At 39.9% G+C, this 21,639-nt stretch overlaps 1 protein-coding gene across 1 annotated transcript in view; it reads right to left on the reverse strand.

Annotated features, from left to right (window-relative positions):
- The window catches only part of LOC141004314 (desmoglein-2.1-like), a 30,783-nt gene extending 15,046 nt beyond the window's left edge, over window positions 1-15,737 (reverse strand). Inside the window, exons 1-3 of the mRNA XM_073475745.1 lie at window positions 15,547-15,737; window positions 15,341-15,426; window positions 11,281-11,468 (exon numbers count right to left, since the gene is read on the reverse strand). Coding sequence (XP_073331846.1) covers window positions 11,281-11,468; window positions 15,341-15,426; window positions 15,547-15,737 — 465 coding nt within the window. The remainder of the gene's footprint in view (window positions 1-11,280; window positions 11,469-15,340; window positions 15,427-15,546) is intronic.
- Between the last annotated feature and the right edge of the window lie 5,902 nt (window positions 15,738-21,639).

Genomic DNA, 21,639 nt, shown 5'->3' on the forward strand with positions numbered 1-21,639 from the left:
TGGCTCATTTGGATAAAGCTCTGACATGTGCCGTAGTCATATGCTGTTACATGGAGATATCTAAGTTTCATATTTTCAGCATCTCGTGAACTGACATTACTTCTTTTTGCATTTGACCAAAATTAGGGCATCTTGTCTATGTGGATATAAACATTTCATGGAGCCTTACAATGAGGTATAACACAACTTTGAAAACTATGCAGAAAATGAATTGCCGTTATGAAACTCCATATAGAATGACATGTTAGGAGTCCCGTTCCAACAAGAACAAAACAGACATGGAATAGTCACTCAGATATCAATCGAGCACAGTCTGAACATGCCCAACAATAAAGAAGGGGGAGAGATGCCTTCGCTGTTGCTGATCTCACCTCCTGCAGCTCCTACTGTACACTGTTCAGTCAAACTGAAATAAGACCTGGCAGTTGTAGACAGAGGGGGGGACTGACCTGTTATCCAGGAAGTACTGACTGACTTGTGTCTATTGCGGCAGATGGTGTGAAAAGAGTTGCAAACTTGAGCTGCTAGAGCAAGCCTAGCAAGTCAGTGCCCACATTCTACATGTTGGAAATGATGCCACCCCTTTTATCAAACACTGAGCTGTCTTTGTGATCAGCTTGTCTCCAAGCCACTGTACAAAACACTTGTTAAATATGAACTATGGTGATTAATGTAATTTTGGGAGTCACTGTTAATCTAGCTTTTAGTTGTTTAGGTGTGAAGATGTGTTGGAAAACCTCAAGGGTCTCAAAGAGATTAAAGGTGTTGCTGATCCATAACGTCAGTAGACTGTGCTTGAAGTTTATGTCTAATGAAAATAAAGTGTTTATTTATTAAGTCTTTGAACATTTTCTGGTAATATCTATTTCTGGTGCTCGTAGCATGATGGTTTTTGTTTTGTTTTGTTTTTTATTAAGGTATTAATAAATTATATAATTTTTTTTACTTTTTATTTGTATCATGCATTTCATGTATTCATTTAAATTCTTAATTCATGTACAATTCATAACAGCCAAAAACTACAGAGAAAGACACACACCAATAATAACAAAGAAAAAAAAAAAAGGAAAGAGAGAAAAAACTAAAAAACTAAAGACATACTCTCATAAGACATAGCAGTCATAATCTAACATTTTGTTTTAGGTATGGCTAACATCCATGGTGTCCAGACATCAACAAAAGCATTCATTTTCAACTGTATTTTAGCTGTAACTTCTTCCATTATGAACACCTTGTTCACCCTTTGTTGCCATTGTATAATATTGGGGGGTTGTGGCTGCAACCATAAGGTTGTGATGTTTTTTCTAGCTATCAGGAGAAGGATCCGTAGTAAGTAAAATGTATTTTTCTCAGTTGCTCATCCTACTTGGATGCCTAATACAATTAACTTCGGATCAAGGTTCAATTTCATACCCAGAATTCGTTCTATTTCCTTCCGAACATCCTCCCAGAACCCCTGTATATTTGGACAAGCCCATAGTATGTGCGTAAGGACACCATGTTGGCCACAACCCCTCCAACATAACCCTGTCGATTTACCATATTTGGTCATTATAACCGGAGTTCTAAAAAACCTACTTTTTACCTTCCAGTCAAACTCCCTCCAATTTGGATTATTAATTTGGACTATATTAATTTATGACTTAACAAGCAAGTTTCACTCCATTCATTTTCAGCAATTACAGTATTCAGTTCAAGTTACCGTCTTTCTTTACTCTCTAAATCCTTATTTTTAAGATCATGTTGTAATGCTCTATAGAATCTTGAGATAAAGTGAACTCTTAAATTAACTGTTCGAATGATTTGAATATTTGCCCATCAAAAAGTTGGCCAATATATACCAGCCCCTTTTCTGTCCATTTTTTAAACCCAATGTCCATACTAGATAGATGGAAATCTGGATTTGTGTCAATTTTACTAGGTCTTGATATTGTATTTTGCATTTTTAATTTGTTCTTTATTTTATTCCATATTTTCCAGGTATTCTGAACCCATTCATTTTTTATTTTAAGTTTTTTCCAATCTGTTTGACTCAGGAATGGTAGAAAACCTAGAGAGACTGGGCAGTAGTTCTGTTCCATTCCCACCCACATTAAATTTGTATCTTCTGTAATCCAACCCATAATTGCCTTGAGTTGAGCTGCCCAATAGTAATTTTGCAAATTGGGTAAATTCAAACCTCTGTCCCTTTTGGAACATTGCAGCTTTCTATAATTTATTCTTGCCTTTTTGTTTTGCCAAATAAAGTTTGAAATAATTTTCTCCAAAGATTTGAAAGTGGTTTTTCCAATAATCAATGCAAGTGACTGAAACATAAAAAGCAGGCGTGGTAAAATATTCATTCGTACAGTTTCTACTCTACCCATTAATGACAGAGGTAAGATCTCCCACTTTTTCAGATCCTGTCTTATTTCCTTCATCAGTTTTTTCATAGTTGGCTGTAAATAATTGGGATGATAATGGTGTTATTACCACTCCCAAGTATTTAAACACATTCTTGGTCAATTGAAACTTTACTTTTTCCTCTAGTTCAACCTACTTCTCCCCATAAAGCATCATTGCAATAGTTTTTGTTTCATTAATCAAAAATCCTGAAATTGTTCCATAGTCATTTAGATCCTTCATTAAAGCGGGGATGGATAATGAAGGATTACTAATTAATGCAAGTATATCACCCGCAAAAAGCGATAGTTTGTGTTCTTTATATCCATCATCAGCTATTCCGCTTATATCTTTATTGTTCCTTATAGTCTCAGCTAGAGGCTCTATACTAATCGCGAATAATAAGGGACTAAGACAGTCGCCCTGTCTAACCCCTCTTTCAAGGGGGAAAAAGTTTGAGCAGCACCCATTCACTCTAATGCGGGATTTGGGTTGTTATAAATATTTTTTATCCATTTAATGAAGATGGAATTGAATCCAAATACTTTAAGTGTTTCATGTAGGAAGCCCCATTTGACTCTGTCAAATGCTTTTTGTGCATCAAGACTGAGCAAGAGAGATATTTGTTTGTTCTTTTGGGCACTTGATATGATATTAATATTTCTTCTAATATTAATGTGCATGAACCTTTCCACGGCCTCCTGTCAGGCTTGTAATATTGCACATGGCAAACTGTACAAATCAGTCAGAGAGAGGTTAAAGTCGTTCATAGTGGAAGAGGTTAATATTGTTTTTAGCGGGAGAGGACAACATTGTTTCACATTGGGTCATCAAGCACAGACACTCAAGTAAACTGCAGTTCATTCCACTTTCAGTGGGGAGAGATATCGTATAGCCAAATGAAGGTTGTCCTCCGAAGCGTAGATCTGGTCCATTCATGCATTCACATGCAGTGGTTACCACTATGTTGTAAAAATGCCAACTTTTAAGCTATTACAATAGTCTAATAATGATAGAACAATTAAATAGCCCAGACCATTTAAAATAAACTAATAACTTTGGACACAGGAATGGATCAAAATCTAATAAATTATGAGTACTTGAAAAATTGCTTTACATAGTTCACTTCAATATACTGCACATGACTATGATGATTTTGTCCTTTTCACTGATCAACTTGGGAGTATACCATTAAAAAAAAAAGTGGATTCTCACTCCATGGCCACGCATTTCACCAACACAATTGCTGTATTGGTGTAGATAAATTGTTTTGAAAAAAATAAATCATTGACAAAACACTTACTTTTGGGTGGTAATGTGTTACTGGAGATGATTGTAATATTACCATTGGAAAGGCATTACATTACACTGTTACTGCAAAAAGTCATACATTACTTTAATACGTAGGCTGTTACCCCGAAAACAGATGGAAATGTTTAATAATACATTTGTATGTATTATCTCCATTATAAACACATTCTTCATTTGATAATTATAATAAGATCATGATTTAATACGAAGCAAATGTAAACAAGCATAAGAAAGCTGTGTTCAGTATGATTCAAATTATGTGAAATTATCTAATTTCTAGTTTATAAGCTTAACCATATTAAGACTGACACTGCCTCATGGAAACAAGCTCTGAATGGGTTGTGATTAGAAATGTACCAGGTTGTTGGGTGAAAGATGATGTCTGTCTGACAGCACAGCCCACTTCTGCCATGACAGCCAGGTATGTGTTAGTGTCAACAGGAACAAGATAATAAGCCTATGTGAGGAAGTCAACCTCAGGTTCATGTTCTATACATAGGACAGGTCATTTGGCTGAAAACATACCGGGGAACTCTGTCACTATTGTTGAAACAAACCATCTTCCATCACACAGGTCGCTTACAGGAACTCCAGACACGCAACAAGTCATGTTCATGGAGTCTAACGTTCAGACAGACATAGAGTTTGAATAGTTTATCCAGCAGCATTGAGTTAAGATGACAGATAAAAAACAAAAAAACACAGCACTCACCGCAAACAGTAACCACACAAACACGGGGCGAGAAACCCAAAACATGACTGAAGAAAAGCTCCGGGATGTGGAACAAGTGAAGTGAAAGAGTCCCGACGGAATCCTGACGAGCTCCGAGCAGACTGTGGGCTGATGGAGGTGACGTGACGGGGCTTTTGAAGGAGGAGGTGTGCTCCACCACACACATACACTCCCACAGACAGGTTCCAAGCGGTGTGTGTCGGTGAGGGAGACGGGGGGAGGGGAGGGGAGGGGAAGGGAGGGGAGGGGGTGGGCAGGCAACTAGCTTCCGCTAGGCTACTTCTGTAGTAGTCGATACTAGCCTTAAAAGAAGAGTAACACATGAGGCTGCATTAACTACGGCTGCTTCCCATTGTTGTCCCCGTGAGACAAACCCATAACCCGAGGCTGGTAACAGTGCCTCTAATCCACACATTAAATAATTAGCTACAATTCTGTTGGACAAGTCAGCTCTTGCCTGGCGGCAGCAGACTGTCCAAACAAAGGCTAACTGTAACGAGGACAGGCCTGATACTGTACATGTCCTACATCTGCATAAATGATCATGTAAGGGTAAAAAGCATAGGCATGGAGGTCCTTATTACTATTATTATTACTATTAGTGTGGCTGCTGAAGGCATTCAGCTTTTAAGGGACATTATGGCTTCTACTATTGGCTTTTCTGTTTTTAACATACATCTTTTCCTGCAAAATTTTGCCCATTCGTTCTTATGAGGAATTTTTCAAATTTCGTTCTGCTTCTGCTCCAGCATTCATTCAGCTAGAGAACCATTCAGCCTTTTACTCCTCTGTCTTTCTGCCTTTTCAGCTTTTTAAAATATGCTTCTACTATTCTTACTACTACTTCAACAACTACTACTACTACTACTAATAATAATAATAATAATAATAATAATAATAATAATAATACTTGTACTACTACTACAACTATGTACTATTACTTCTACTACTACTACATGAGGGTTTTTCCGCAGTGTAGTGCAATGCATGATAGTTTTATGCGTTTCAGGCCATCATTTTACTGTATATTCAGCAGTTTTTTTCAAAATCATTCAGCTGTCAGCATTCACACTGTATTTTCAAAGGAAATACACATTTGGAAAGTCATTATTACCGTTCTGGCTGCTATTTTTTATAAGAGGTTTCAGTGATCTCCCCTAGAATTTTTGTGTATTTGTATAAAGTGTATTTGTCATACAGTGTTGGGCAACTTTCTTTCAAATGCAATACTAGTTACCTTCATTTTAAAGTAACATATTACATTATAACATTAATGTCTGTGTAGAGTTATATATTAGTTATTACACTACTTTTTAGTTACTTTCAACAAAATGCCCAAATGACCTACATAGAACAATTAAATAGCTAATATCTTTTTAGATAAACAAACACAAGGACGAGCAGGCAGACAAAGGATCAAAGTCTGATATATTATGAGATAGGAATGTTCAGTTCAGTTCATCATCATGTTCAGTTCAGAGATAGGAATGAACATTTTTAATTGTAGGCTCAGTCATATGAAACACAGTAGACCTATACCTTCTATAATGTAGCCTATAATGACATGACGAGACACAAATATTTCTGTTTATTGTCTCCCCAACAGTGAAATGAAATATCCACCCTTGTGTATTTGTGTAAATTGTATTTGTCATATCATGTTTGCATTTTAACAGGTGCTTTGATACTTTATCTAGCTATAGTAGCATGAGAAAAATTATCGGTAGACCTACGTTTTAAAAATTTGTCCAGAGGAAGTACCCCAGATCACATATTTGAATATATTAAAAAGCTCAAAGTATGTAAATTGACAATGACTAGTTTCTAATAGCTTAAATAGCTTCTTGAATGAAGTGAGTTGAACTGCAAGGCACTAAAATACAGTTAATGCTCTTCTCAATTGAAATGTCCATTGAATGAAGTTATGATTGCAATATATCGACTCAAATGATGCAATACTTTTTAAAAATAATTAATATCATTTCATTAATGAGTATATTGTTATATTAAAAGTTACATTGCATTTAATTTCCATCAAATTATATCTTAATTAAAAAGTAAATGTATTTAATTGATCACTATTAGCTTTCAATTTATTTTCAGAACATCCACCCCTCATAAAACACAACATCAACCCATTATCATCAGACAGCCAATGAACATTCTGTCAGGAAATAGCACAGTAGATAACTAATTCTTTTCTCTTTTGTAGTCTGATTAAACACTGAATTCATTGTGGCCCATTGAGCTCCCTCCCTCTCACTGGTTGTACATCGGACTGCCAGGTAAGGGGGATGGACACAGGAGAACACCCAAGAACTGGCACTCGGCCTTGGGTCCCACTAATCTCCCTTCCTCTTGTCCAGTGGACTACTAGGGTCATGGAAATCTCTGTCAGTATAACTGACATGTTAATATTTCTGAACTGTATGTTCTGTGTCAGTGTCCTGAGCGAGGAGTGGATGCTGAGCTGTAGTTTCCCTGGTAAGCTGACTGTTGCAGCTGCAACAGCCAGTCTTGGTGGTGTGTGTGTCTGTGTAGAGCAAACAGGCTGGGTGGGGGAGCAGCGGCAAGGCAGCCTGGCTGCAGCCTGCCTGTCTGCTCTTGAAGAGCGGCTCTGGCGGATGAGTGACCTTAGCCCTTTTCACACAGAGACGCCGCATTATCGCTGCAGCAGCGGTTCGCCAATTCTCTGCCATTGGTTGTTCACACAGCTCCGGCATAAAAGATGAACCAGAGTGTAATTCATACAGCACGCCGGCGCCGCGGCTCCAAAAAAGGCGTGACGGTACACGTCATGATGATGACGTGTGTGTTTTTTTCAAAGTGTTTACCCTGGTGTCCCCCTGTTAATCTAAACATGTACCTGCTGACTGTTTATAATTATATGGATGCAGTTATAATGTGTTGTGATTGGGATCCTGACCCACCAAACATCCTGGAAAATGACAAAGTTATGTTTTTCTCTAAATTACATAATTACATAAGAGAGGACGCTGTCTGACTCTGTCACTTGCGGGGAGGGAGGCTGTTTTCTGGGGGAAAGTTCACTGAAGTCTCGGTTGGGAGGGCTGACCATCGCGGTGATTTTTTTCACCGCGACAAACAGTTAGTAAGTTTTTGCCGGGGACAGACGCTGTTTTTCGGGCAGAAATGTGACGAAGAGTCGGTCAGACAGACAAGATGACAGACACTTCTCAGTGAATAACTGCGGTATTTTTTTTCCTCATATAAGTTGCCAAAGACACAACCAGTTACTACGTTACTGTTGTTTGGTTCTGTAACGTTGCTTTGTGGGACATTTCTCTTTATTTTGTTGAGTGAAGAACCTGTTTAGTTATCAGACAGTGAACACCATCAGACCAACACACCCTCGCTCCGCGCCGCCGGCTTATCCATTCTCACAATTTCACCCCTCGCTGCATCAGAGACTTTCATACAGAGACAAATGCGGAGAATTGGTGCAGGATCCCCACATGCAAACGGCAGTGTGAATGGGGCTCCTGAGAGGTGCAACAGAAGACTGGAAGAGAGGCTGAAGAGACGGGTGTGATTAACCACAAAAGGACAGCTTATAAACCGCCAAAAACAGACATTATTAGAGGTACTGTGTGTGAGTTTGAGTCAAGCATAGAAAACGAAAGCAACAAAGCCAACCAAATAGAGGTAGAGAAGGGCGGGTCTTGTAAGAAGATCAGTAGGATCCATGATAACGTGTCAGTCTGTGTATCAATCTGTCTTGGTGCAAGGTAGCAGTGAAAATGTGGTATTGGAGTTTCATTAATTTAGTCATTCTCAATAAGCAAGTGGAATGGATTTGATAAAACACAGATGCAGTGCTCTGAAAAGAGCACTGAGTGGATAGACCGAAGCATTTTCAACATGGGAAAAGTGGGAGGGTCCAAACCGCACATTTTAAAAAGTGGGTGCCACGCCCATTAGTATAGGTATAAATTCTAAGGAGCATAGAGGGGACATGGCCCCCCAGTATCCTATCTTGGGGAAAAATTGATTTGTCTTCCCAATATTAAACACAAAAAATTAAAAGCATCTGTGCCGCTATAGCCCTCAGCAGTGGCACATGATGCAGGCCTGAGTCTGTCATTGGTGGCTGATCTCCAGTAAGCATCTTTAGGCCTAGTAAAACAAAAGACACGCTTCTTTACTTCTCCTGCTGAATTCAATAAAAGCATCACCAGTCTTTTTTTCTTCTGCACTGAAATGCAGATCACTCTTGTTAGCAAGTGGTAAGCTTACCTTTGCTAGCTAGCTGCTGACAAGCCCTCAGGATGACCGCCAGGCTTTGAAGCCAGTTTTTGTAGTGGCCAAATGCAAAAAGACTTTTTCCCATAAGCTAACTTTGTGAAAGAAGCATCTGTTAAATGGTGGATAATTATTTTCTGTTAGCCTCACAACCCCTGAGAAACGACTCATTTCACTATCAGAATTTTGTTTGGTCCTATTAAATTTGGAAAGTCTAGAAGAGAATTATGCTATCCCCATTCAAGTTAGCCGGGTGCTAAACCAGAAGTCAGCCTTCTTGGTTGGTGGAAGTCTTTAGTTGGCACACTCTATGGGTGTGACGACCCCTCCCACTCTGCCTGGTGGTCTGATATGCTCTGTTTTTTGCAGATATAGGTGGAGCTGGGAGGGGCGTCTGCCTGTGCCTGACTTTCTGGGCTGGGCTTCCAGAGTATCTCTCACCTGGGCCTACAGCAGGACCCTCAGCCTCTTTTTTCTTTGTTTGGTTTGATGCACTTGACAAACACACAATACACCAAATCTTCACTCATCCACACACTGCTAACACCACTGATGCCTATCCTATTGTACACATTCCACTAATTAGTTAACATTTATCTTGGTTTGAGTTAAATAAATTACTTTTTGCTTAAGATGTCTGTGTGTGGCCTCCCTTCTTGTTGCCATCCTTGAGCCAGGTGGTAACAATGGGCCACACAACACAGATGTTCCAGGTATTTTCATAGCCGGTACAAGTCCAGCTTTTTGGGCTTCAAAAAGCCACTGAGCAACTTTTGTAGGAATGAACAGGGCTTCGCCTCCATGGCTGTGTCCAGATTTTATATAAAGTCCTTTGCTGCTGAGCAAATGTAGAAATGTAGGCAGTGTTACAGTACTGCCTTTGGTGTCCTCTTCAGGAATTGGTCTAGAGAAAATTTCATGACAGCCTAGTTGTCCCCTCCAAAGTTGGTATTAGATTTTTGCCTCAGGTCAAGAGCACCCCCATCTTGCTTTTGACACTAGTTTGACACAGCACTAATGAGATAATGACTACCTCTCAGTCATGATTAATATAGGCTACACATTCATCTTCAACTAACCTGAACCTACAACTACGATTAAGGAGAGGCCGATTATGTTTGGGTTTTATTATAATTATTGTTGTTATAATATTTGCCAATATGCTCAATGTGTATTTGTTGAGAGTTTAAATTATTTTTCTTTATGTGTTATTTCAGCCTACCCTTCCAATACCTGATTACATCAAAATATTTATGCACAAGGTGACATTTCGCGCGTGCCATCGGCCAAAAAGGTGCATTAAGCTGCTATAAGCTTTGTCGTTTTAGCTAACTTCTTGTCCGTTTTGCAGTTAGTAATTCCCTCCCTCCTCTCTATGCACAGCTCTCTTTGCCTCTTTCTTTTCTTCAAGTGGTTTTCATCGATTGGCATGTTTGGAAGTATATGCAGTCAGCAGTAGCGCTGGAATTGGTAAGTTTCCCTGTCCCGCCATTGCCAGTGTAGGTTCCAGAGCAGGAAAGTCCTGCTGTTCACCGAGCAGATAGTACCACCTAGTCATGGGGTTCTCTGTCCTGATGGGACAAAGTGGCCAGGGATACCAGAAAATGTCTTTTCTCTTTCACTGCATGAGCAGGGGGAAGAGAGTCATGGGTTACTAACCAAACGCTCCATTAACAGTGATTACGGTTGTAACACAGAGCTATTTAACACTTATTTTATAACAACATAAGATTTAATAACACCTTATAGCAGCTTTAACCATTTTATAATACATACATTTAAAGGAACTGAATTCTAAAGGCTCTTTAAACCGGTTAAAAGAAGAAAGTAGAATTGCAGTAAACACTTGGCTTTATTTGCAGTCTTCCACATTTACTCAATAAATAAAAATGTTGGTTGACCAAGACTTTGAGGGGTTGAGATCAAATCAAGACCAAAACCAAGGCAAGGCGAGACTGCGTCAAGACCGAGGCTAGACCAGTGTGAGTAAAATGTGGAAATGAAAATTCATCTTCATCCATCTATTTTATTCAGAAACAGAAATACTTTATTGATCCGAGGGGAAATTGCATGCATTACAGCTGCTTCCATTCAAAGTCCAGAAATATGTAGAAGAATAAAAACGATATATAAGAACAAAAACAGAACAAAAATACAAGAAATGTACTCCTAGAATTTATCCATATATACCGTGTAATAGTAACAACAACAACAACAACCACATCCAGTGTAATAAATAATGCTACAGTTGAAATATGGTTATTGCACAGGCAGGAATGATTTCCTGTGGCGCGCTGTGGTGTAAAGGGTTTGGTTTGGACCCAATAGCAGCACAAAGACAGGCAGGTATCGTTGGTAACAAACTTTATTTGCACAAGTGCAGGAATCAATGGCAGTAGGCAAAACAGTCTGTCTTCTGGCCGCTGGCCTTTAACAGTCTCTGGTGGGGATTGTAGATTAGGTTCAGCCGAACCAAACCAGGATACTGGTGAGTAACGTCCGTGAAGCTCAGTCTTGTACTCACTCAGTGAAGGAATAATCAGAGTCACTGAACTGCAGGAAGCCACAGAGGAGACGAGAGTGACACTCACTCTGTAGAGCTGAATCCGGTAATCACCAGATAGCCAAGGGAGCAGACAGGCAGAATCCAGAAAGGGACAGGCGAGGATCGTGGTCGGGGACGGAAGGCTGAGGTGATTTCCAGGGGATTGGTCAAGCAGGATGGTCGGAGGCAAGCAGGGTCGAAACCGGGAGATCAGGCAGAGAAACGCAGGAGAGTCTGGTGCAAGCATCGAGAACAATCTGGCAATGAGTGAGAGTGGAGCTGGGGCTTAAATGCAGCCAGAGCAGAGCAGAGAGCACAGGTGAGTGGAGTTGACTTGATGAGAGGGGTGTGTCTGATTGGCAGATTTAAACAGTCCAGTAGCTGTAGGAACTCAGAGGCAAGGTGGCAGGAGGGGGTGTTGACATGGATGTTAAAATCTCCAAGAATTATGATGTTGGGGGTAGTTAAACAGAAGGTGGAAAGAAGATTGTACATCTCTGGGATGAAACGTGGATTTGGCTTAGGTGGGTGGTAGATTAAAAGAACAGTCATGGGGAGAGGATGCTTGCTATTGAATGCAAGACATTCAAAAGAGGACAGTTCAGGGAGGGGCAAGGGAGACAGGACCAAGTGATTGCGGTAGATGACAGCCAAGCCACCACCACGACCACAGCTGCGGGCTTGTTGGAGGTAACAGTAGCCAGGAGGACAGGTCTCATTTAAAACAGAAAATATATCTGGTTGATGCCAGGTTTCTGTTAGGCACATTATATCCAAACACTTGTCCCGTATGTGATCATGTATGAGGCATGATTTATTTGCGAGGGATTGGACATTGAAAAATTTGATTTTAATGTTGGATGAAGTAGTGAGTCTCTGTACTCGTTGAAGTCGAGACCGGAGAGTATGAAGCGTGTCGGGCATCCAGCAAGCCAAGAGCAGGAGATACGGGCAGGATTGAGAGTGCCGAGGCTGGTTAGCTGTCCTGCTAACCACCGATACCTGCTCGTTGACACTTGCTATCCGTCAATGCAATTTACAAATTGCATTGACGGAATATCTGATATAAATTATAATATATGTAAAGTGTGTGGATCACGGAAGACGACTGAGCAGGCCGAAGCAACATCTGTAAGTTATGCTATGTTTTTGCTGTTTATTTTGTAGGTCTGCCTGTTGAATCAGCCGTTAGCTTGTTGCTCAGCAAATTTGACTTCTTCCAGTCTGGGGCAATGTTGTACTATTGAAGCTAACTATATGATTAGTAGTAGGTTGGATGCTTTTTGTGTTTGTACTGCAGTGCTAGCTCAGCTAGCTTTGATTTAATACAAAGCCCATTTTGATCCAGTGTTACTAGGTAGTTGGCAGTTGCTAGCAGGCTGGCTCAGCCTGGCTGGCAGCCAGTTTTTCTTGTGAAAAAGGTTTAAGTTTGCGGTCACAAAATAAAGAATGAATGAGCCTGGCCGCAACAAACACTAACATGCTGACTTGTGTACTGAACGTGTTGACTTGTTTGTGTCTGTGTACAACTTCTCCATGTGCCTTTAATTGCTCCCCGGGGACAAATAAAGTTTTTTGAGTTGAATTGAATTGAATACTAAATATGTGGTTTATCTGTGATTTAAGTGTTGTATTCGTAACCATGATTATAACGTTGGTGGCTAGACTTTAACAGTCATAACCGCAGTTCAAGTGAACTGCATGTACCTGTTGTGCTAATTGTGATTGGGGTAACCTCTAATTACACACCTTTTTTAGTAAATTTGCGAGGAACAACACTGAAAAAGGGCATCTTGCCCGGAATGTCTGTGTGGCAAAATTCAATAGTTTAATAGTCGAAGTGCTGTCCTTGGTTTTTTCTTTTTGACTAACCGCCCTTACCGGAGTTGAGCACATTGTGCCTTAATTTTATTAATAAAACTAATAAGCATTTTCGTCTAAGACTACATTTTTAAATAGCCACCAAAACTATCACTGTTGTGTCTGTTGCTTTGTGGCCATACCAAGTTAAAAAGCATTGTAACTAGTTTCTTTATGTAGGGTGTATTTACAGGGGATTTTCGGATTTGCACCCATTTCACTCAGTAGAGATTACCTGAACAAAAGCCTTAGAGTTGTCATTTAAATGAATTTATTTGTTTAAATAAGGTGGAAATTTTCAATATGGATTATTGTCTTTCTACGATCATATGTCAGAAGGTGATGTGTTTTATGGATTGAAGCTGAGATGAGTCAACACAGCTTGTCAACACACGACTGTGAACTGAGAGGGAAAGAAGGAGGAAAGAAAGAGGATTTATTTTTTTTTTTTACGTGATACAAAGGAGGGGTGTGTGTAGTTCAAGTAAACAGTCAGGTAGGGTGTGATGTTTTTGCTTCAGTTGAATGCAGGTGTGTCTCTGAGTCATGCAGCCAGAAAGTGAAATTATTATGATTTATTATCTGTCTTAGAAAATAACACCAGCGGTGTGCTTCCAGCCTGGGCAGGTAGCCCTGTAGATTCTTGGCAATGTTTGATTCATACTGAGGACTTTCCTGTTTTGATTCTCAGTTGTTGTTTTGTTTTTGTTTTTGTTTTTGTTTTTTTTTCATCAAAACACTGAAAGAAACCCACAATAATCAAATGAGGTCTTCCAACTAACACCAATGTAAACCCATCAATGGCAATAATGATCTCAATAACAACTGCTCGGGTAGTCCATTCACTCTAATATTAACCAAATTTAGTACAAAGAGCAGCAAAGTCCTTGTATGGTAGTTCTGGGTGGATGGATGGGACAAATCTCTCACCCAGGATGGGACAAATCTCTCACCCAAATCTCTCACCCAGGTAAAACCAAAAGTCAACAATTTTCTCCTAAATCTAACCAACTACAGTATATGGAGATGTTTTATGACTCTTAATTAGAGTGAAGTGCTGTGGCCACCATTACATTACCTACATTACTTTCTATGAGTGTGTAGCATGAAGAGGCTTCAACTGACATTTCATTGAACCTGACCCTGTTGCTAGTATAATGACACAAACGATCCTTTATAGTTTATAAACCACTTTAGGTTATTGAGTGTTTTTAATAGTGTTTGGTCAGGTGGAGGTGGACCTTTTTGCAACAGCGGAGAACACTCGCTGTCCTCTGTAGACATCTATGCACTGCTTGTCAGGGCCCCTGGGGACAGACGTCCTGACCCTTTAATGGCCACATGTGAGGCTGTATGCATTTCCTCCACTTCCTCTCTTGCCGGCTTTGCTCAGGAAGGTGAGGCTACTGTGCGCCAGGGTACTCTTGGTGGCACCAAATTGGCCACAGAGACCGTGGATGGCAGAGGTCCACAACATGCTGAAGGGCCACTCGTGGGCAGCTTCCAGTCAGGCGGGATATGCTGTCCCAGGTGCAGGGCAGGCTTTGGCACCCGAGTATCGCTGACCCATTGGTTAGTGGATGTAATCGCCCTTGCTTATATACATACAGGAGTGGATCCCCCTTCGAGGATTGTGGATTGAACAGAAGATGAGGCAAATTTGTTATGAGAACATCCTGTTTAAATTAGAACATCAAGCACTTTCCAACCATGTTCCACAGTGATTTTTAGATAATTACTTAAAAATTCAATATTGGTTGTGTATTTATTATTACTTAATTTGTTATTTAAACTTGTATTTATAATTTGTTCTTTTTCAGCCAATCAAATATATGAATATACTTATTGCCAGCATTTTAATACATAATTTTTAACTGAAAAATAAATCTAATCAGAATAAAATGCTTTACCTATTATTCTTTCACCATCATACCCGCTAAGTTAAAGGAATATACTGCTCAAAAAAATTAAGGGAACACTTATCACACAATATAACACCTTCAGTTAAACTTCAGGGATGTCAGTCTGTCATTTAGGAAGTACAAGTGATTGTGAATCAATTTCACCTGCTTTGGTGCAAATGAAAGTGACAACAGGTGCAACGGAGAGGCAAAAGCAAGACAACCCCCAAAAAGAGAATGGTTTTGTATGTAGTCCAGCTCCTCCAGGATGGCACATCCATACGTGCAGTAACAAGAAGGTTTGCTGTGTCTCCCAGCACAGTCTCATGAGCATGGAGGAGATACCAGGAGACCGGCCGTAACACGAGAAGAGCTGGACTGGGTCGTAAAAGGGCATCAACCCCAGCAGCAGGACTGGTATCTGCTCCTTCCTGCAGGGAGGAACAGGAGGAGCACTGCCAGAGACCTACAAAATGACCTCCAGCAGGCTACTGGTGTGCCTGTTTCTGACCAAACTGTCAAAACAGACTCCATGAGGGTGACATTGGGACCTGTGCTCACAGCCCAGGACCATGCAGCTTGATTGGCATTCGTGAGAGAACACCAGAATTGGCAGGTCTGCCATTGGCACCCCGTTTTCTTCACAGATCAGAGCAGGTTTACACTGAGTACATGTGACAACTGTGAAAGACTCTGAAGACAGCATGGTGAAAGTTATGCTGCCTGTAACATCATCTAGCATGACCGGTTTGGCGGTGGGTCAGTGAAGGTCAGGAGAGGCATATCCTTGGAATGTCGCAAAGACCTCCATGTCATAGTAAAGGGTACCCTGACTGCAGTTAGACAAAATCCTCAGAGCGATTGTCAGACCTCATGCTGGTGCAGTGGGCCCTGGGTTCCTCCTGGTGCAGAACAATGCCTCATGTGGCCAGATTGTGTTGGCAGTTCCTGGAGATTCCCCTGCACACTATCCGGTGACGCATCAGGAGCATGCCCAGATGAGTGCATACAGGCACGCAGGGTTGTGGCAAAAATAGGTGGACCCAAACGCAAGACACTCAAGAGTCAGGCAGCACAAGGAACAAAAAGCAAGCTTCCTTAAAATAAGTCCAAGCACAAAAGCAGGCAACAAAAGGCAACAAAAATAGAAGGAGCATGCATGGGCAGAACAAAGGACTATAAAAAGACAAAAACTAAATGAAAATACAAATCAAGGACGCGCTAGGATAATGGGCAGGAACACAAGGAACAATATTGACCCAAGACTGACGTGGAAAACAGAACAGACAAACTTACAAAGAGTAATTGAAAAAACACAGGCTTAAATAGACAGGGACTAATTAACAAATGAAACACGTGAACACGACAAAAAGCAGGAGGACAAAGGGAGAACGTGAAAAGCAAAACATGAGACATGAGGAGAAACCTGCAAAATAAGAGGAAATAACTGAACCACAAACTCAGACCATTACGATATTGGCCTTTCACGGATACGTTGGTATCAGCATATATGTTGTTTTTGGCCAACATGAAAAGTTTTTGGTTCAACAAATACAATTCAGAGAGAGATGCTTTGGGTGATTTTTAACTCTTAAATTTCCAGTGAAGTTTACTATTTCAGTGAACTGACATATTACTTGTTAAACTGATTGTACTGTAAAATATGTCACCTCCATTACATGTCTTTGTCAGAAGTGCTTGATAACAACATGTGCATATATTGGCCGATACATGATATCGGAATTTTCTTTTTTAAAATCTGTCTATACTGTGATTTAAAATGGATGGAACTTGCCTTTAACTAGTCACCTTTTAAAACACTGTAGATTGCACTGCAGGTCTCACGGATGATTTCAACCACAATGGAGTGCCCAGCGTGTAACAGGTAGGCAAGACTCTTGAAACTGTCACCTAGAAAAGGGTTAATTTTTGTGAGAGACTTGAAACAGACCACCGACTATCATCCAATAGATAATATTTTGGTGTTATTACATCTGGAACTGGTTTTACTCTACTTTTGCATATTTCATGATAATGATGATTCATTTCTTTAAAAAATGCAATTTATATCTGATACTGATTCATCATGCTGAAGATCATTTTACTTAGTGTTTACATAGTGTTAAGATATCAACGCAGATTCCCATATGATAATCAAAATTAATTCAGTTCAAATACACATTTTTGCAAAGTGTGTAACATTAAAAAAAAAAAAGTGCCACAAGTATAAAGTTTTTTGCACGTGGTGCAGTATGAATGAGAAATAGTTTGTGGATTTTAGAGAATGTGGTCATTGAATGCATTTTTGTGTGAAAGCAATAAAAAAATATTCACAGTTTTGGTCCACATAGATTTCTGTTTCACTGACTATTTTTAAGAGTTTTGACAATGTGACTTCAGTCTTGAACAATAAATGTTAGTCATGGGGAAAAAAACAACCTGTAATTAGTAGCATATAAACACTTGGTAAATTGTTCGTAAATTGTAAGCAGATATAAGCAGTTGTATCAACAGTCATAACATCTTATGTTAACATAGCTGTGAACATACAGTTTCTCAGAAGAATGAATATGAATTTACAAATCATTCTTTGCCATCAGTGTATGAGTATGTGGGTTGAGGCAAATTGTACAAACAAGCTGTGCATTCATTAAAACAAGTGACAATTTAATGTACAATATCTGCTCTTACAATACACAACTACTGTAATAGTTCAACCATTATTAAACCTTTTTGTTCTGTTTATAGCACTCAGTGAAGGTTATGGACTGATGGTGGTAGTGGTTACTGTGATTTAGTATTGAAATTCATCAATGACTTGGACCCCATATAGGAGGTGTTTACACTTTTCATGCAAAAGAGAGACCACCATCTTTCCCTAACCTAATGAGCTTTTGTTGTCTAAGCTTAACCACAGCTCAGGACAGCCCTGTTACACCAATCATTCTTGTTTGGGAGGTGGATGGGGTCCACCAAACTTCCAAACTCAGCACTTTCTTCAACCTTGTGTAGACCCTAAATATATCCCAATATCCATAACTAGTTTTGAGTAGTGTACATCAAAAAAAAAAAAGAAAAAAATGGGCGTCTTCTCTTGTAAACAAGGTTGCATAGACATGTTGTACTCTGTAGACATATCTGGAGATCGTTCACCCATGCAGATGAGACAGATTGTCTTCTTTAGAACCAGCTTCATGATGATTCATTCATTCTTCATTATTTATACCAGAAAGGGGATTTAGTAAGCTGTTCAAAAGTAGGCAGGAAGGGTTCCACAGCAGATTATTTGGGGAATTATAAAGCTTCTATAGGTATAACAAAAAAGCAAGATTATAAAGTACTTAGATAAAATACAAAGCAATATAATAAGAGGGTGGTTATATCTTTCCTATTTTATGTTACATCCAGGTCTGAAGTAGTGATAGGCCTCATGGCTAGTGTCAGCTCCAGCCAGGGTGGTTCCACATGACCTTGAGGAGATCCAAACTATCTTTCTAAAAGAGAAAACAGTTTTTCTCTGCATCTGTCCCCCAAACAGGTTATTGGATAGAATCTCAAAATTATGGACTGAGATGACCATGCGGCTGCTACAGAAGTGGTGGCTCATAAGGCCACATGGCTCATGAGGTAGACACACCACAAGTTGGTGCATTCATAAACTCAGAAATATATACTCAAATGGCCACAAAGGTTGTTTAAAATGGGGAAGTTTCTTATTCTCCGTAGTTGAAAAAATAGGCGTGCATCTGTGATAACTGTCTTGTTCTTTCAATACAGCACTTTAAATAATGAGACACTAAAATATTTACAATATTCCATTCATTGCTACACAGGCAGGGCAGATTTTGAATATTCTATTAGAAAATCTTATCATATTTTGTTATCAGCAAATTAAGCCATATTCTTATACAACATTTCCCCAAGTAGCCAATAGTTTTCAAGTTGTTTTACTTCAACAGTTTTTAAAAATTACTTACTAAAGACATGAGATGTTACATTAATTAATTGATTTAATGTTATTTTGTCATCGCCAATTGTTCCTCACTGAACTAAATTGATAACATTACCAAATGTCCTTTATTGATATGCTTGATAAGATGGTTAAGCCAAACTTTGTAGCTAACTTATAGCCATACAATATGCTTGCCAAACAGGTGAAGCTGTGACTCATGTTGTTTCAGTGAAGGAGACATCTATCGTCATCTATTTCTCAATAATTTAACCAGTGACATCAGAAAACTGCGTGAGATCAAAAAGATTTCAGTTAAAGTACTAGGTGTGGGTGTGGGTGTGGGAGATAAGGTGGAAATGAAAGAAAGAACAAGAGCTTGCCAGGTCACTGCGGCCTCCGTGTGCTTCCAGGCAGTTTCCTCCAAATTCCTCCCTCTGTCTCTCTGCCCAGCCTCAGTCCCGCCCTCACCGCTTTCACCTGACTGAAACATGACCCTTTTAGTCATGGGAAACCTGTGCCACTGTAACGTGATAGCTCATGTCAGTGGCTCAAACAAAGTCCACACTGTTCACAGAATAGAGGGAAGCTTTTTAAATAATTTTCAGCAGCAGTACTGATCACAGAAGGAAAAGTGAATCTGAGCAGAAAAGTAGTTTGTGGAATCATTCAGGAGTGGAGGGCTGGATTTCATCATATCACGAAACCCACATTTATCTTACTAGATAAAAAATTGGAAGTCACATGCTGAACAGAAACAGCCTTTTTTATTGTGTTAGTATAAGTAAGAGAGAGAATTCTGAACCAGTAAATTACAGTTCATAATCCTAAAAACTTGCGTTACTTGTTTTATTTCACAACAGACGCCATCGTCTTGTGTCAACAGCTCAATCTGTCATCAACCGCCCTGTCAGGACATCTTTTACCATATCATTAGTTCTCTGTACAATAGGGCTGATGGTGTGCCTTCAGCATTACACCTCACATGAGAAAGTTTCCACGGTCTCTGTTCACTGGGCGTTGCCTGCCATTTGTGGTTGACAATTTAATCAACGTGTAACGCAGACTTCAAGGACTTTCTGTTCTACTGGATTCCATACGTGAGGAATGAAGGCAGTGGCTTACTATTTCAACTCAAACTCTGTTGCAACAAAGTATTTGTAGGCGTGTAGCAATGCAGCAAAGACTCTGCGAAACAACAAGTGCAGAGGTTGGCATTGTATTGTTCAGCACTTCAGATGCAGAAGAGGGGATTCTTTCCTCTTTCTAAAGCAAGACACAGAGCAGCAACAAGTTCTCTTATCCATCTATTGCCTCTCCACCTACTTCAACCAGCATGTAACATGCTGTTCCATCTCAACAACATCCTCCATATATCTAAAATCTGAAAACAGGACACAGGACAGGACAGAGCATGTTAACAATTAAATAAGACTGTAATGTTCCTGTATGTTGCTGTGGATTCTGTGCGAGCTTCCTCTGACTGCAGAGCCTTTACTGCCAAATATAACTGTATGATAATTTGCTCTATGTTTGATTCACATGTGTACTTATTGCCAGAGTTACAGCTGTGACACACAAACTCTTAAGCTGATTTTCTGTGTTAGGGTGCAACCACTGAAAGCTCAGCTAAACACCCATTTATCAGTGGCTGCTCCTAAATTATGGAACAGTTTGCCTTTGCAAATCAAGTTAGACCTAGCCATCTTGCCTTTACATACTGTTGTTTTGTGTGTCCTGTTTGTTTGACGTTTTATTTGTGTATTGTTGATTCTTGAGCCTGTGAAGCACTTTGGCCAACTTTGGTTGTTTTAAAATGTGCTAGAGAAATAAACTTGACCTTGACCTTGAACAAAACAATGGTGGAACAGTGTCTGCCGACCTTAAACGTGCATCTAATCAGTGTGGTTTGGACAGAGCTAGACTTCTGAATTTGGTGTACGTGCTACCACAGCACACGTGTCTAATGTTATGGCGGGGTTGTTTACGATTAGTTTCCAACAAGCCACTCATGAGAATGTGTGTGCTTTTACCCAAACCCAAGTGAGTGAACGTGTGGGTTGGTAAAGGAAGAAAAAGAGAAAAGGGCTAACACTCAGAGTGCAGCAAGGAGGAGGGAACGGCAGTCAAGAGACACAATACTCGCCTTTCTATCACTCAGCAGCTGGTGAACAAACTCAGACTCAAATCACCTTCCGCTGATAGAGATTTTGCGCACTCACATGGCGGCAAAACTAACACTTAGCTCCACAAAGTGGCGAGGCTCAGATCAGCTTGTGATGAACACAAAGAAAAGCAAGTTTTACTGTGTTAAACCAGCAGCAAATAGGACTCGGCAGTCCAAGCAGTCCAAGACTCACAAATAAATGACAGTGTGTTCAGGTGCGCTTCCAGCCAATGGGAGAAGGGAGTTTTGTTTACAGGCTTTGTTAGTGCATGCAGGCCTCAATATTTTTAGGACAATGTGGCGAGGTCCCAACATCAGTATGTCCTGTTTTCTATAAATAAGGACTAAATCTTTGCAAAAACATTTACCTTTTTTATGAAGTTTAATTGACAGTGATACCCAGGGCCTTGGTTTGATTGAACCCAGCCTGTCCGTCCCAATAAGCCCAGAGACACTGCATCTGTGACAGCCAAAGTGTCAGAGTGTTTACCTGAAAAAAATAGCACTTTAGTTACACTGACAGAGATT

The sequence above is a fragment of the Pagrus major genome, chromosome 11 (genome assembly GCF_040436345.1).
Source record: "Pagrus major chromosome 11, Pma_NU_1.0".
NCBI classification, from domain to species: Eukaryota; Metazoa; Chordata; class Actinopteri; order Spariformes; family Sparidae; genus Pagrus; species Pagrus major.